We start from the raw sequence: 17,326 nt of genomic DNA on the forward strand, positions 1-17,326 counted from the left end.
TATCATAAGTGATTTCACAAAATCTTATTCTTGGCTATTTAAAGTGCTTCTAATTGTTCCCCATAACCAATGATTCTATGATGAGTGTTCATAAACTGAGACCTTAATGCATTTTTCACATTACATCCTTAAGTTCCTAGAAGTGAAATCGCTGAGTCAGTGGGAAGGCGCCTTCCTCGAGCTCTCAGGACCTGGACAGGCAGTTTAGGTAAGAGCTGAAACTGAAAACACAAGCAGCCAGGGGTTGTGGGAGGCTGGCTTCCCGGGCGTGTCTGCAGAAGCAGATAAGCCTCACAGTCAAGGAGAGAAGGGCAAATGACAGGGAAGCAGACATTGTGGGGTGCCTTCCGACCCCCTCCTCCCTGGTCCAAGCCCCTAGGAGGCCCATGTGGCCTCCGCCCTTGGAGTCCCCGAGATCCTTCTGTGTTCTTAGGGTCAGTCAGCTTTTTTAGCTATGCTAGTTTGAGTGGGTTTCTGTTACTGGCAACTTAAGAAGCCTGGACTAAAAATAAGGAGGAAAAACCATGGGGCCAGGTTGGAGGGGAGAGAGCAGGAGAAGCATATGGGACAGAGAAAACATCTCCCACCAAGGGAGCAGGGAGCAAGCAGGAGAACGGAGGAAAGCACAGCGAGTGCTGGTAGAGCCAACAGTGCAGAGCACTGTAAGAAAGAACTCTAACAGCATCAAGCACAACTGGAAAGTCCCCATTGGGTTTTCCCATTAGCAGCCACTGGGAAGGTCCAGGGGGAGCTGTTTACGCGGGATGCTGGGGGCAAAAGGCAGATTAGTGCCGTTGAGGAGTCAGTGGACACGAAGAGGCTCAGACGGAAATGAGCAGGTTCTCAGATAACTTAACTCAGAGCTGCCTTTCTACACGGACACCCCGATCTCTGATGTGTGGGCTGTGGAGATTAACAGGGTGGAGAACGGCACGAGTGGGATGCCTTGGGCTTTCCTGGAGACCACATAAAGGCAGAAACGGGACTCCTGGATTCTGGGACAAGACAGTTTACAGGAAACTACAGGACTGGGCAGAGTGCGCAAGCTGGATTCATGACAAGACGGTGAACATATGCCCCACTCACAGATCGCTGGGCAGTGTGCTCCGGGAACAGGACAGCGGGGCCCTTTGCGGGCACTGGGGGATGGTACACAACACAGTCGCATGGCCAGGCAGGGAGACAACATGGTGGACGCAGCATCTGCCCAGAAGGAATTCAGATGTGGGCCTGAGGCAGAGTCCTTGGGCCGTGCAAACGATTAAGGCACTGAGCTACCTGCTAACCAAAGGGCTGGAGGTTTGAGTCCACCCAGAGGTGGAAGGAAGGCCTGGTGGTCTAAAAAAAACTTCCAAAAAATCAGCAGGAAAACCCTAAGGGGCACAATTCTACTGTGACACACACGAAGTCACCGTGAGTCTGAGCACGTTCTACAGCAACGGGTACTGGGTCACTGGACACACCCCAGTTCGCACAGAAGAGAGAATCTGGCCCAGAGGCAATGGCAGTCTGCCTTCGTTTTTATTTTGGTACAGAGAGAAAGCGTGTCTTCCCAAGGTCTCTGTGCTACAGGAGCAGAGTGGTCGGCCCTGCGAGCTCCCTCCTCATCCTGGCTCTCTCCTTGGCTTCAGGGTTGTGGGAACCAGGGATAGTCATGCCGAAGGCGAGGTCGCTGTGGTACTTGCCCTCTCCCTGGCTCCCCCCACAGCAGGCTGCAGACTTCGGTGGCTGGCTGCGCCCTGGGGGTGGTGGGGAGCTTCAAAAGGCCTGCACTATGGCTTCGGATCACCACCTCATCAACTGGGCACGAAGGAGGCTTCCCACAGGCACCAGGGCTACAGAATCCCAAAACATCTGGCCTGTCCAAAGGCCCGGCATCTCTGCCAAGCACGTGGTCCCCTGGGCTTTGAGACTGGCCAGCGCATGTGAGTCTCCATGGGTACAGGAGCTACCGTGGCTCCTCACTATCATGTTCTTAAACCTTTAAAAGCAGCACCTAGCGGGAGAAAAGCTGGCAAAGTACACCTGAGGTTCCCAGATCAGACAGCAGCCAGTACCCAAAGCTCGGATGGTTTTCTTTCTGTTCCAGGTTCCTTTTGCTGCATAAAGATAACTGCCCTGCTGTGTCCACTCAAAGCACTGAAACCCCCTTCCCTGGCTCTCCCTGTAAACACAGGTCACAGCCTTCTAAGGCTCCAGGGGCCCGTATCTAATGGCGGCCAGTGAAAATCATGTGCCGTGTATGATGGATGGCTGTCAGGCAGGAGCGGCTCAGTGCTGCCAGGGCTTCTGACTTTGCCTTCAGCTTTCATATAAAAATCATTCTAATTCAAACTGTCAGCTCAACGGTTTTAAACCTCAAAACAGGCCAAACAAGTCTTGTCCGTAGGCGAAATACAAACCTTCAGGGCCACATTTTGACAAAACATCTGCACTTACCCAAATCTGGAACTAGTTTCTAAAATGCCAGCTCTCCCTGCACACCTGCTCTAAGCCGACTGCTAAGAGTCTGGTTACAGTCGCTGAAACCACTGGCAGCTTGTCTCTCGCCATTCAGCTTCAAAAGGCACAGATGCCATTTTTAGACTCAAATGCAAACCGCCATGCAGAAAATGTCACCCCACGCCCCCAGCCCAGGTCTCCCTGAAGCAGATGGGGGTGGGCACGCTGCTGTGGATGCAGGCGTGGTAGGGAGGCCGAGGCGGGGTGCACAAAGGGTCAGCATGGCAGCTCCCATCCCTCCGAGAAGCCGAGCTGCCACAGCAACAAGGCAGAGCCCGGAGCTGCCTCAACAAAGGGCAGACGGCACCTGTTGCTGGGCAACCCTGCTCCCAGCAGGGGCATTCAGCACCACTTTCCAACATGGTGGCCCTGACATTCCTCAGCACAGTCCAGGAAACCAAGTACCCCCTGGCCCCTTGAATCAAGAAACTGGACATAGCTAGACTGTTGGGCAAAGAGCACGCTTTTCGAGTCAGAGTCGACATGCCCAAAGTAAACGCCAATGCCTAGCAGATGGCAGTTTCTGTCCAGAGAAGTATGTGCACTGCCACTATTTTCATCCAGCTTGTAATACCATCTTGCTGGGGAAGAAATACCTGAACACCAGCCCTGAGGGATTTCAATTTTCTCCAGTATCTTGCTGAGAGGCCTGACAATGCTGTTTTTGTGCAGCAGGCACATGGCCAGGCCCAACGAAGCCCCGGGAAAATGGATATCCGTCTGCAACCCTGTTGTGGCTCTCCCATCCAGGAACAAAAGGGCAAAGGCCTGGGAGCACGCACCAGAGGATTTCAGCGCTGCCACTGACCGGGCCAGAAGCTGCAGCTGGGTTAAAGAAGCAGAACATACAGGCGCCACCACACAGCTGCCAACATCACAGGAAAAGAACAGTTTGGAAGCAGCTGCCCAGACGCATTAAACAGGGACAATCCCAGGTCTGCTTTTCTGAAACAACCGAATCCTCTCTGTTGAGAAGAGAGTGCAGACTGGCCTACGGATCTCATGTAGAGCTGGGTCAAGGGTTAAGTCTGATATTCTAGCTACACGTGAGTTATAAAATACTGTTAACTTTACAAGGTGTTTTTAAAAAAACGTTTTAGAGGTGTTAATTATGCTGCCAAGTGTGTCAAGACTAAATGCTGCAATTCTCCCAAATATATAAAATCTTGTTTTTTCTACCACTGTATTTCTCAAAATATGCACCAGGTGCTTTCATTCCTTGTATCAGAATCTCAGGGCGGCACCCAGAGCCAGGCTGCTAAGACACTCCCCAAGAGATTCTTAAGCATCTGATAATAAATGGGGCTCCCACTGTCAGATCTTGGGGACCCCCTGGACCTTCTCACGACCCTCCTCATTGCAGCACCTGGGCCATGGTGCAACTCCAGAAATGTGGGGTAAATCAACTGAGTCATCTCAATTTTACTGACTAGCAAATTAGAAGAGTAGCCCTTGTTTCTTCTACTGCTGCATTCTAGGAGGACTAATGTCACTTTCATCTCCTTGCCAAAGGATAGGCATTCCCTGAATGAGAGAATAGGGAAGGACTGGAGAGTATTTTCCTAGGAGAAAGAGGCCATCAGAGAATACGAAGAAGAACAGCCAGGGAATACAAAGGGTCTTTGTTGGAATGAAGTGCAAACTGAGAAACGAAATATTTATGACTAGAAAACCATACAGCAAACTGCAACAGCCTATATGTGTGGCACCTTATGATCTGCAAACTTTGTTCACAACTACAGTTCAATTTATCTAAGGGAGGAAGTCCCTCAGTCTTCTAGTTATTGGAAGAGTTGGGTTTGCGTTAAAGTGTTCTCCCTCTAAGTCCATCTCTACCTCCACCAGCCACTACATGATGCCTAGTAAGCAGGAGAGCCGAGCTGAATCCCAGTGTTCTCCTTTTGGTCCAGCTCTCCTTCCACCACACCCTGCTGGGTTAACCAAGGGAGATGGCAAGCTCCCAAGGAACACCAGCTCTTTAAATCTTTTTAGCAAGGTCATCATTCATCCACAAATTCCATGCCTTCACAAGATATAATCCTTTACAATTTCCTGATCACCTTTTAACATTAATCGGTCTTTACTGATCAATAACTCTGCCTGAGAACTCACAAAGGAGTACATTCTTTCCCTGCTTATGGCAGAAACTCTCTGATGCTTTGTGTAATGTCTGTGAACTTGCCTTATTCTAAGACAGGGTCTTTTTTTTTTTTTTTAATTGTGCTTTAAGTGAAAGTTCACAGCTCAATTTCTCATACACAAATTTATACACATATTGTTATGTGACCCTAGTTGCAATCCCTATAATGTGACAGCACACTCCCCCTTTCCAGCCCAGGTTTCCCGTGTCCATTCAACCAGCTCTTGTCCCTTTCTGCCTTCTCATCTCTCCTCCAGACAGGAGCTGCCCATTTAGTCTCAGGTAAAACAAAAAAAAAGAGTTTTTTTTTTTTATCTACTTGAGCTAAGAAGCACACTCTTCACGAGTATTATTTTATATTTTATAGTCCAGTCTAATCTTGTCTGAAGAGTTGGCTTCGGGAATGGTTTTAGCTCTGGGTTAACAGAGAGTCTGGCGACCATATCTTCTGGGGTTCCTCTAGTCTCAGTCAGACCATTAAGTCTGGTCTTTTTATGTAAACTTGAGGTTTTTTTTTTTTTTTTTTTGGTGGGTTGAGTTCTGCACCATACTTTTCTCCTGCTCCATCGGGGACTCTCTGTCTAAGACAGAGTTTCTTAACCTAGGCACTCTTGGCATTTGGGGCCAGATAAGTCTTTGTTATAGAATCTGTTCTGTGTTTTACAAGATGTTTAGCAGCATCCTTGTACTCTACCCATTAGATGCCAGTAACACCCCCACAGTTGTGGCAACCAAAATTGACTCCAGACATTGGCAAATGTCTCCTGGGTGGGGGGTGCAAAATCACCCCTGGTTGAGAACCAGCTCTCTAAGTCTCAAACCTGAGAAGTGTGCATCAGAATCACCTAGAGGTCTTGTTAAAACATGGATTAGTGGGACTACCCTCAGAGTTTCTGATTCAGTAAGGAGGGCCAGGGTCTAACAACATGCATTTATAACAAGTTCCCAGGTGATGTTGATGCTGCTGGTCTGGGACCCACTGTGACAGCCACTGTGCTAAGGCAGTGGTCCTCAGTCTGAGAAGTTTTTTTTTTTTTTTTAATTCTGCTTTAAGTGAAAGTTTACAGTTCAAGTCAGTTTCCCATACAAAAATTTATACACACATTGTTATGTGACCCTGGTTGCTCTCCCTATAACGTGACAGCACACTCCTCCTTTCCATCCTGGATTTCCCGTCTCCTGTCCCCCTCTGACTTTCTGAGAAGCTTTAAACACATACCGACTAAACCAGAATCTCCAGAAACGATCCAGGCATCAGAGCTAATTTTAAAGTTCATGAGGTGATTTTAACACACATCCACGCTTGAGAAGCACTTGCTTAAGGATTTCAAACTGCTTCTAAAACCCCAAATTCCATTAAAAAAAAAACTTCAGATAAAATATAGTCACACGTATTTTTCATATCACCTGCATCAACCAATTGCTGCTGAGTTCATTCTGACTCATGGCGACCCCGTAGGAATCAGAGCAGAGCTATGTCCCATAGGGTTTCAATGGCTGATTTTTCAGAAGTAGGCCACCAGACCTTTCTTTCAAGGTGTCTCTGGGTGAACTACAACCTACAACCTTTCAGTCGCAGCGGAGCACGTTAACTGTTTACACCATGTATCACTTAAAGATCTCCCTAACATCAAATAGGAATAGGGATCTAGAGCAAAAAAACATATACTAAAAACATCTGTGGGCGTACACCAACCAAAATTTCCATTTTAGTCTAGAGTTAATTTAGGTCAAGAAAACTACTTGACATTATGGTAAAACTAAGACATCAAGGTCCTTTCTTTTTATTCCATTCCTTTCCTTTTATCTAAAAGTGAGACTGTGTCTTATACTAAAAAATATATATACACAAGCTTTACCTTCAAAAAACGCCCAGGCCTCTTTCTTTTTCTCAAAGGGTGAATCTTCGGAAGTTTTGAAGGAAATCACTGCAAGACAAAAACGAAACAGCATGACATAAAGTACAGAAGCTCACAGACCTGGCCCACAATGCAATCCAAAATGCCATATGGCATAAGATGCTTTTCAATCTGTAAAGTAATTTTCACATCTGTAAAACCACATTTACTTGTCACAACTCTTACGTAGGGCAAGGTATGACATCCACTAACAGATGAGAAACTGAGCAGAGGACAGGTGAAGTTAGTTGTCCATGTTTGAAAGTCAGTAAATGGCAAAGCCAAGACTCAGCCAATTGTCAATAAAAGCCCCAGTTGCTTCCTATTCCGATAAAGATTCCTCAGTGGGAATTCCAGGAACCAAAACATCATTTATTTTACCAGTTTAATGGGAGTATTTCTGAAGTTTAGTGCACTTGCCCCAGTATTCCTAGACAGAGGAGCCTAGGGTCATCCAACGACTCAGGCAGGGTCAGTGCTCTGAGAGCTGTTCTTCATGCAAGACGGTCACACGTAGCAGTCAGCATCTGATCCTGCGATTACTTTGTCTTCTCTCAGTCAGTGGCTGATCACTGAATTTACAGTGCCTGCTTTCAACAGGCAGGGAGACACAGAAAAGCTAAACCTTGAACATCACACTAAGAAGTTTGGAAGCATGGAAAGGTTTTTGTGCAGAGTAGAAACATAATCATAAGTTAAACAAACAAACAAAAAACATAAAACCTGACCTGAATAACAAAGTAAAATGTCAAATCTGATAGAACTACCCGTGATGATAGAAATGTTTTAAATCTCAACTTTCCAATATGGTAGCCATTAGCCCCAAACTGAGCACTTGAAATGTGGCTAGTGTAACTAAGGAACTGAAATAATAATTTTAATTAATTTAAATGTAAATAGACACATGTTTTCAGTAGCTAGCATACTGGACAATCCAAGACAAGAGAATCTAGGACCTGAATAAAAAGCCAATGGTAGTTAAAACAGAAAAGGAAACTAAATGCGGGTCATACAATGAGGAACTGAATCAAGATGAGAGGCAAGAAACATGGCAAAGATGGCCTGGAACTTAACTCTATTTTTTATCCCACCACAAACACCTGTATTATTATTGTCATGTATTTCATTTATGAATTTTCCATCCTTTTGTCTCTCCAGGATACAGTGAATATTTTCTATTGACCTGTCTTCCAGATCACCAATATTCTCTTCATCTGTGTCTAACCTATTGTTAAAGATATCTATTATATTCTTAATCTAATTTATTGTACTTATGAGTTCTAGATTATCAATTTAATAATTTTTATAGATTCTAATTCTCTAATGTCTCCAGTTTATCATATAGTTTCTTGACCATATTAATCATATTATTTTAATGTTCAAGTCTGATAACTTTTGTAACAGCATCACCCATAGGTTTGTTTTTATTATATTGGTTTCATTTGGTTTCACTCCCTTACTATATTGATATTTTGTAATTGAATGCCAGACACTGGGTATAAAAAACTGGGAGGCTCTGGATAAAATTTCAGTTTTATTGTAGGAAGTTTTAGAATAGGGGAAGATCACCTTAATCCAATCAGGGTTTTAACTGCTTAGAGGCTCGATTCCAATTTTTGTATGGTCTTATCGATTTTTGATTTGCCCTTACTCTTAAGGTTATCACCAATGGAAAGCCTGGGGGTATTTGCCAGTCTTCTCAATTTTCATCTCCCTAGCACTGTAAAAATTTCCAAAAGCTCTATTTCCCTCCTAAATATTTTAGTTGCCACTTTATACCTTCTGTGTAGCTTCCCACAACTGCTTAAGTATGACTGAATTTCTTAAAGAATTAAATGTCTCCAACAATTGGCCTACCCTCCCCTCCCTTACCCCCTCCTCTCTCTACATATATGGGAAAGAAAAAAACAAAGCCCTGGTAGCACAGTGGTTAAGTGCTCAGCTGCTAAGTGAAAGATTGGCGGCTTGAACCCACCAGCTGCTCCTCAGCAAAAACATGTGCCAGTCTGCTTCTGTAAAGATTACAGCCTTGGAAGCCCTATGGGGCAGTTCTACTCTGTCCTATAGGGTCACTATGAGTTGGAATCGACTAGACAGTAACGGGTTTTGAGTGTGTCTGTGTGTGCGTATGCACGTTCTATGGACCAGCAACATGAGTGACACCTGGGAGCTTGTCAGAACAGTGGAATCTCAGGCCCCATTCCAATCTACTAAAACAGAATCAGCTTTTTGACAGATCCTCTGGGTGACTTGTATGCACTTTAAAGTTTGAGATTCACTGATACACATTGCCTGGGTAGATACACTAGCCTGCCACTTGGAGGCCAAATGAGTCTGGGCAAGCTTCCCCATTTGCAAAACAGTGGTGATAATAAGTGCCTACTCACAGAGTAGGAGTCCCTGGGAGGCACAAATGGTTAAGTGCTGGACTACTAACCAAAAGGCTGGTGGTTCAAATGTGCCCAGAGGTGCCTTGGAGGTAAGGCCTGGTGATCTGCTTACAAAAGGTTACAGCCTTGAAAGCCCTATGGAGTGCAGTTCTACTCTGCACACTTGGGGTCACCATGAGCTGGCATCGACTCGACAGCAACTAATAACAACAACTCACAGGGAATGTATGTGGAAGGATTCAATGAGTTAATACGTATGAGATGCTTAGAACAGTGCCCAAGACCTAGTGAGCTATTCTTACTTACGAGGATGGTAGCTTCCTAAGAGCAGTGAGTTTTGTCTACTTTACACACTGTTGTAATTTCAGTGCCTAGAATGTTCCTGTGTTGTCAGCCCTCTGTCTCAGAGTGTGAATCTTCCCTTGTCCAAATGGTGAACAAGAATGGGTGCCCTGTCCTTGTGGCCAGATCTTCACAGCTACCCATGTTGCTGCCCTTGTAGCAAAGGCAGAGTGCCTTCAGATCACTTTTTTCAGGGGTCTTGCAGGGATGGAAATTGTGGGGTCTTAATTTAATCCAATTATAACTCCCTTTGCATTACTTGGAACAAAGGCAGCAAGTGTCTCTCAGATCTACACATGGAGACATACGCATTGAAAAAGCAAGCAAACTGGGAGTCTAAACTAAAGGGGCTCTAAGCAATGATGATAAAGATGGCGCAGGACCAGACAATGTTTAGTTTCATTATACCTGAGGTCGCTGTGAGCCAGAGCCAACTCGGTGGTAACTAACAACAATGAGCAGGTGATTAGTGTATGCTGCTCATTGTCCCCGGTGCAGAGATGTGGATATTTTATCGGAAAGTGCAGCAACTTTGTTTGCATGGGATGTTTAGCAACACTGGTCATAATCTTTTCTGTTCCTGTAAAAAAGAATAATCTTTACGTAGACTCTGCCAGAGCGTCAGGAATTTTCCCAAGGTTTCTCCATAACTACCTTGTTTCAGCTGCTAATCCTGCCCTATCTCAAACTGAGTTTGATACAGTGTCAAACCACACGTCTGACTTAGTCCACAGGCCATGAGAAAACAACACAGTCCCACGTGGCCAGGCCAACACAAGGGCTTTTTAGTGAACCAGTGAGTCTCCTGACTTTATGAATGCACTTCCCTCCACTGCGGCTCCACACACCTGTTACGGCTTTTCCAGGATCAACCTGTAGACACTGAACGGAAGATGTCACTGAGTGGTGGACAGGATGGAAGATGAAATCCATCAACCACCCAGGGAAGGGTGGCAGATTTCTCAGCCACAGGTTACTTACGTTAGTCAAAGACTTTCTGACAGAAAACAAGTTCTTAACTGAAGAGAATTTGTGATGGTTTCCCATGAGTTTTGTGATCAGAAGGCTGTGGCCATTTAAACAAGAGTCAATAACCCTACACACTTCCACCAGTATTTGTGTCACTTTGTGGTCCACCCGGACTCACAGATAATAGGGAAGAAGGCAACAAGCAGTCTTCCGTGTCTAGATTGCTGGTTCCTCCTACACCTCAGCTCAGGAGAGCTGAAAGTCCTTGCTCTGACACCTATGGCTGGGGGAGTTCTCAGCCAAATCCCTCAAACGTAGGGGTTCAGTCAGCCTTTTAACCAATGGGTTGTCTTATAAGGTCATGATGGTAGGTGGGGTCTCCACTCCTCTGCATTTGGGTGTCCATGGGTGAGGGGTGGGACTTCTCATCCCCTCCAAGAAAGGAGCATGACCGGAGTCACAGTGCCTTGCTCTCCCTCCGCTCTCACCTCCGCCCACCACCCCCATTCCTGGGGGGCAAAGAGAAGTCCCGGATCCAGGTGTGTGTTCCACACGCTGCTCCCCTCTGGGTGGGGGAATGAGGTAAGGCCCCTATTCAAGATGGCTTCTGCTTTTGCCACATGCTCATGTAGACTGGCTGCCTGCAACCACCTGGTGTGGGGGGTGGGTGCTGTGTGGCCCCTTGGGAAGGGTCTGCCACCCAGCTACTGGGAGCACTGCCAGTTCTGCTTTTCAGAGAATCCCGCCTAAGGCCACATGTGCACTCTCCTCATCCATCCTTCTTCTGTCAGGGCCATCTCCGACTCCTGGGGTGCAGGGCCTCTAGTCCCCTGCTGGCCCTGTGACGGGGAGCTAGTACAGTTGATCAGAGAAGCAGGGGGAAGGCTAATTGGGCCTCAGGGCCAAACTACCTCTCTAAACACAGCTTTCTCAGAAATAAAGTAGATATTTGGATTTTTGTTTGATCATATGCCGTTTATCAGCTGGTTCAGGGTTCACGGTAGAGAAGAGGAGGTAAGACCACTCAGAAGCTCAGGGCTGACTGATCACTGCTGTGCCACCTCCTCAGCCCCTGCGCCCAGGGGGCAGAGCCTACCTGACTGTTGGTGGCCCAGATGATGGAGCAGTCGCCACTCCTGGGGTCCCCCAGGAGAGCAAAATCAGGTGAAATCTAGGAAGGGGAAGGTAGGCGATCCCCTACACCAGTGCCCCACTGGGAAAAAGTGGGTGAAATTGATGGAGGATCAAACAGTCTGGAAGAATGCAACCCTGAGGTACCCGAGAAAAACTGATCCTACCAGCCTCGCCTCTAGAGGAAGCCGCCTGGAAAGAATGAACACAACAAACCTCAGTGCCAGTCCCCTTTGATCGGACCTGTGGGAAAACCATTACTCAGAGAGGTGTGAAAACTGATAGCCTTGATTCCTGACTGGAAAGAAAGGTCCCATGGTGTCCTGGGGTGGGGGAGGGGGAGCGTTTCACGGGCCATGGCAGATGCCCCCAAGAGTTCACACCAAGGCCTGGTGACAAGCCCTCTGAGCACCACGGGGCCTCTGGTCCCCTGTGTGGTCTCTGTTTTCCAAGGATGCTGATGTCCTTTTTCTGGAGCAGGACTTGTGTTGAAGGACTAAGCCAAGACTTTCACAGGACAAGCTTGGAGAAGGCTCCCTTCCTCACAGAATTATTTCCCAGCCACTCACCAGCACCCCCAAATCCTTTAACAAAGACCTCATAATTAAAGAAGCTCAAATGGCAACTGAGGACAGCAGTCCTCATCATCTTCCATGAGGGAGACTGAGTTTCATTCCCAGACAATCAATACCTGTCTGCCAGTGGAGGCTTGCATGTTATGATGCTGAACAGGTTTCATTAGAGCTTCCAGACTAAGATGGACTAAGAAGAAAGACCTAGCAATCTACTTCTGAAAATCTGCCAGTGAAAACTCTATGGATCACAGTGGTCTAATCCACAACTAAAAATGGGGATGGCACAGACCAGGCAGCATTTTGTTCCACTGGGCATGAGAGGCATGAGATTGCCATGAGTTGGGGGCCAACTGAACGGTGGCTAACAACAACAAATTGCAACTACAGGGTACACCAGAAGTAAGGTACACATTTCTGACACAAAAAGGCCTCCTGAATGCAGGTTCTGATGGAGAGAAAGGCAGAGCGGATCCTGGTTTACAGAGAAGATGAGAAGGCAACAGTGAGTAGTGGTAAGAAGGCAGGAAAAAAGCCCCAGGTTTGGGAGATAAGCCTTCTCCTTTCTGCTTCTACTGCAGGTTACACTGGGCTAAAACACTCTCCCCGAGTCCACAAATCCTGGTTTTAGAGCCCAAAGACTGAGATGTTTAAATCTTACGTGTGCAAGAGAATCACCTGGGACTCTTACTAAGATGCAGGTTCCCAGGCAGTGCCCCTGGCTCAAGGCGTTTCCTCTGGTTCCAGAAATCTGGGGAGGGCCTGGGAATCTGCACGGTCAGGAATCGCACCTTGCAGGAAATTCTGAGGTAGGAGCCTCCAAGACCACACTCGGAGAAGACCTGCCTTGGACACTCCTGGAGCCCAAAGAGATTCAAGTCAGGAAAAGCCAGTCTCTGGGCCGCGTTCTCCCTTCCAGCCCTGGGAGAGCCCAGAACTCAAAACTAAACCAAATGCCTCTTCCATCTCATCCAGGGAAAACAAGAGTAAAAACAAAGCATAAGGAGTAAGCCAATCACAAAGCATTGTTGCCAAAGGATCCCAAAGGGCACCTTTAAACAGTGAGCCTCCGTGCAGCAAAATATGATGTAAAAAACACATCTTTGGGGACAAAGTTATTTTCAAAAGATGAGAACTGTCTACAATGCAGGATCAAAAGGACTGATGTTGTCCCTGAGTGGTCAACCACCAAACTTGGAACCTGGACAGAATGTGAGCCACCTTCCTGAGAGGACTCCCCCAGCCACCACATCCTATTTCATGCCCTCCCTCCCCTGGTCTGATGTGCAGCCTTAAAGTGCATCACTTCTGAACACACTGTTCTCCTGCTTCATCTCTGTCCTTATCCACCTGCCCCAGCTGAAGGGAGCTCCCTGAGGCCTGGGACTTGCCCACGATTTCACTCCCTGGAACTCCTTGGCACACAGCACACCTCATCACTATTTTGAATGAATGAATTAATGAATGGAATGCATGCGATATCATATTGGTGGGTTAAGGCCTCCCAAGGGGAATTTAGTATCAGGTTCTGGGCCCTGGAACTGCACACCTGGGGTCTGTAATGATGTACGTTATGGCCTCTGAGTTCTGAGTTTCCTACAGAATGGAAACAGGAGGTCCCAGGACCTTAAGCAGAAGGTAATTCTTAAGGTCTCTCAAGTTGAAAGGAGAGGAGCAGAAACTTCAGGCCCTAGTTCCCAGCATGAGCGCCTTCAGGATTTCCACCTAGGGGGTGTAGAAAGATGGAGGGCAGACACCACCCTGCCTCAGGCAGCATTTTGCACAGATCAGTGGGGGAGAAAAACCTAAGGAGACTGAAGAGGTCAGTGATATGAAGTGCAAACAAAAAAATACCTTTAAATAAAATAAAGATAGTCAACACATTTGCTCCAAATTCAAAAATTAATATACTCGGTTCACACTGACCCTTCTTAGTCAATGATGGCATGGTTTCCCAAGGGGAATAAAATCATTAAAATGTAGATGTATATCCACTAATTATAGCTGGATCCGTGCTCTCAAGTGAGAGAACTATAACCCCAGAGACACAGAGGCTGTTTGTTGTTTGCTCTCAGCAGCTCGCCTGTTGCTTCCTTTCCCCCCTTCCTCCGAGATGCAGGCCAAAGGCACTCTCTTTTGGGATTCCAACAAAGCCACATATGTGAATGCGACCTCTGAGTGGCCTGCAAGGAACAGCTGATGAGAAACAGAAAAGCTCCAGCTTTGCCTATTTTAAGCTACTCTTTCCCTTTGCATTTGAAGACAAATTCTAGAAAACAAAGCAAACAAATAAAAGTAGCAAGAAAAATATATTAAATAGACTTCCCATTAACACAAGGCTGTTGGAAAAGAAGTTCACATTCTGGAACCAGCTAATACAAAGGCCATGTTTGTGTCCCAAAATAGCGGTTAGGAAATATTGAAACGTAGGGCTGGATAGCCAGCCCTGTCCAAATACAACTCCAGGATGGGCCTAGGCGTCTGCTCACTACCACCCTCCACTCTGTTACCATTTTAACCAGGCCCTTTATGGAAGAGCTTGGATCACGCACCCATTTTTCCTGAGTTCCCTCTGTGTGCCGCGCACTGTATCCGGTCTGAGGGTGCAGGGTCCCTGGTGTCAAGGTGCCTGGCCGGCTCACCTCTTCAAGCTTTCCTCTCATCACTTCCAGCCCTCACCTCCACCAACTGCAAGTGTGCAACCACCTCCACTGTGTTCCTCTCCTCCACACCTGTGCCCAGCCTGCAGCAGAAGTGGAGTCCTGCCTCCTCCACGTGACCTTCCTCCATCCCCCCAAGAACGCACCCTTGTCTCTTCCTTATCAGTATGTACCCCTTCTCCCACATCAGCAGTGGCCGCCACTACGACCCTTTCACACTCTCTCTTTATTAAAAAAATTAGACATCTAGATAACACCTGAGGGAGCACTACGGTTCAGTGGTAGAATTCTCGCCTTCCATGCGGGAGACTAGGTGCCGCTCCCGGCCAGTGCACCCCGTGCACAGCCACCACCTGTCTGTTAGCGGAAGCCTGCATGTTGCTATGATGCCAAACAAGTTTCAGTGGAGTTTTCAGACTAAAACAGGCTAAGAAGAAAGGCCTGGCAAACTACTTCTAAAAATCAGCCAGTGAAAACCCTGTGGATCGCAACGGTCTGATCCACAACCAATCATTGAGACAGCGATGGCGCAGGACCGGGCAGCGTTTTGTTCCATTCTGGGTGGGGTTGCCATGAGTCCGGGGCCATGCTGAACCATAGTGCTCCGTCAGATGTTACCCAGATGTCTAATAAAGAGAAAGTGTGAAAGGGTCATGGTAGCGGGCACTGTTGACGTGGGAGAAGGGGTACATGCTGATAAGGGAGATGCAAGCTAACACCACCCCTGCCATGTAACGTCTGTTGAGTCTTTACCCATGTCTACATATGTCTCCTTTACAGCAAGAGGCTGTGGGCCTCGAGAGGGCAGGGATCAACCTCTCCACTCTTCCCTCTCTTTGGGCAAAGCCCTGTGCTTGGCAGGCTCAAAAGCCAGGAACTGACACATATTTGTTGAGTCTGAGTTTTTAATCTCTTAAATTCTTCCAAGACCACGGCAGTCGGAGTGAGGGCAGGTACAATGAAGAACTGTTTACGAGCGGTATTTAAATTACACTCCGGTTGTCAATTTGTTCTCTTCCAGTGGCGGGACCTGTTGACACTTTAAACATCATGATGTGTGCTTGCTTAATTAAGCAGTAGAACTAAATGTTTAGTAAATCTCATTCCTAATTATCTGCTCCATGTCTCCAGAGAAAAAGGAATTATTTAGTTAATTTCTTCCACTGAAACTTGAAGCATCAGTTCCCCGTGGTAGTAGCTTCAGACTCAATTATTAAATTGCCTCTAACATTTTGGGGTTAAACAGATGATATATAATTTAATCTTTGCCCCAAAACACTTTTAGGGTAGCAGACAGTCTTTCCACTTGCATTTTCCTCTCCCTCGATGGCACTAGTTTTTTTTTTATGTCTAAAGCTTACATAATCTTAAATCGAATAACAACTTGGCTTGCTGAACTATGCTATTTGGGGTTAGAGTGAAATACCGATTAAACTGCAGGAGACAGTCTTTGCAAATTGCTTCTATTATTAGTATTTTCACTGCTGATGAAGACATCTCCACCTAAAAGTATGGAGATTAATTTTGGCTCAGAATATTAAACTACTTCTGAGTCTCTAGGCTGCAGAACTGGGCCAAAAAGCCTTTGAGGTTTTTATGAGGTTTTGCACATTGAAGCTGTTGCACACCAAAGAATAGAAGCCTGAAATGAGTGACAACACCACTCTTGTAAATAGTGGGGCCTCAGGGTCCCTGATGGGGAGAGGCCAATGTGATACCCCCAGTCTGACTCCTCCAAACTGGCCTGTCCCAAAGCTCAGGTGCTGCACGGGATGGTAAGGATGTGGGCACCCAGGATTGCTCAGGGGTCTGTCCTTGACCTTCAGCCTCACCTTGGAAACTCCCTCTTGGCACCTGAAGCAGCAGCCAGGCTCAGGTGCTCTCCAGCCTTCCTATATCCACCTGGGCCATTCTTGTGTTTAGCAGCTCTGCAGGTGTGCTTTTTCTGGGGGGATTGGTCAGACTGGTGCCCTTGGAGGACAAGCCTGGGGGTGAAGGGAGTTCAAGAATAATGGTTGTAGTTGTTATGTGCTGTCTAATTGCTTCCAACTCATAGCGACCCTAATATGAGAGAGCAGACCTTCCACTGCAGTTTTTTGTTGTTGTTGTTGTTTTTAGACCTTCCATAGGGTTTCCCAGGCTGTAATCTTTATGGGAGCAGGTTACCAGGTCTTTTCTCCTCAAGAGCAGCTGGTGGGTTTGAATCACCAGTCTTTTGGTTAGCAGCCAAACACTTAACCATTCAGCCACAAGGGCTCCCTAAGAAGAATGGGGACACTCCCAAAGCTTGAGGAGAACAGAGGCAACAAACAGAGGTAGAGAAATTACAGAAGAGGGCAGGAAACCAAACACAAATAAGAGGCTGGACGCCATGGTGAAGGGGTGAGGGAGTGTAGATGGCAGCTGGGATACTGGGAGAGCTCACCCGGCCCCATGGGTTCACCTGCCTGACTCAGAAATCAGTTCTCATCAGCCAGGTCAGACTGGAGCTTCAGACCACACGTCCATGTACCTCCTGGACCTCTCCATGGAAACACCCCAGCCTTTTCATTCTCACTTCCCCCTGGACTAGCTCCACCTCTTGAGTCTGTTTTAGTTGCTGGTACCACCCCACTCATACTTGCAGAGTTAGACCTCTAGTTATCATACCAAAGCTCTCTCCCTCTCCCACATCTTCAGTTATTAAATACTTCTCATCTGACCTCTTAATATCTCTCCATTC

At 46.9% G+C, this 17,326-nt stretch overlaps 1 protein-coding gene across 4 annotated transcripts in view; it reads right to left on the reverse strand.

The window, feature by feature from the left end:
- VSTM4 (V-set and transmembrane domain containing 4) overlaps window positions 1-17,326 on the reverse strand; it is a 176,402-nt gene that overhangs the window by 126,013 nt on the left and 33,063 nt on the right. For all 4 annotated transcript variants that reach the window (XM_049854948.1, XM_049854946.1, XM_049854947.1 and 1 more), the window contains exon 3: window positions 6,502-6,570. In XM_049854948.1, coding sequence (XP_049710905.1) covers window positions 6,502-6,570 — 69 coding nt within the window. The remainder of the gene's footprint in view (window positions 1-6,501; window positions 6,571-17,326) is intronic.

This window comes from Elephas maximus, chromosome 16 (assembly GCF_024166365.1).
Source record: "Elephas maximus indicus isolate mEleMax1 chromosome 16, mEleMax1 primary haplotype, whole genome shotgun sequence".
In the NCBI taxonomy this organism is placed as follows: domain Eukaryota; kingdom Metazoa; phylum Chordata; class Mammalia; order Proboscidea; family Elephantidae; genus Elephas; species Elephas maximus.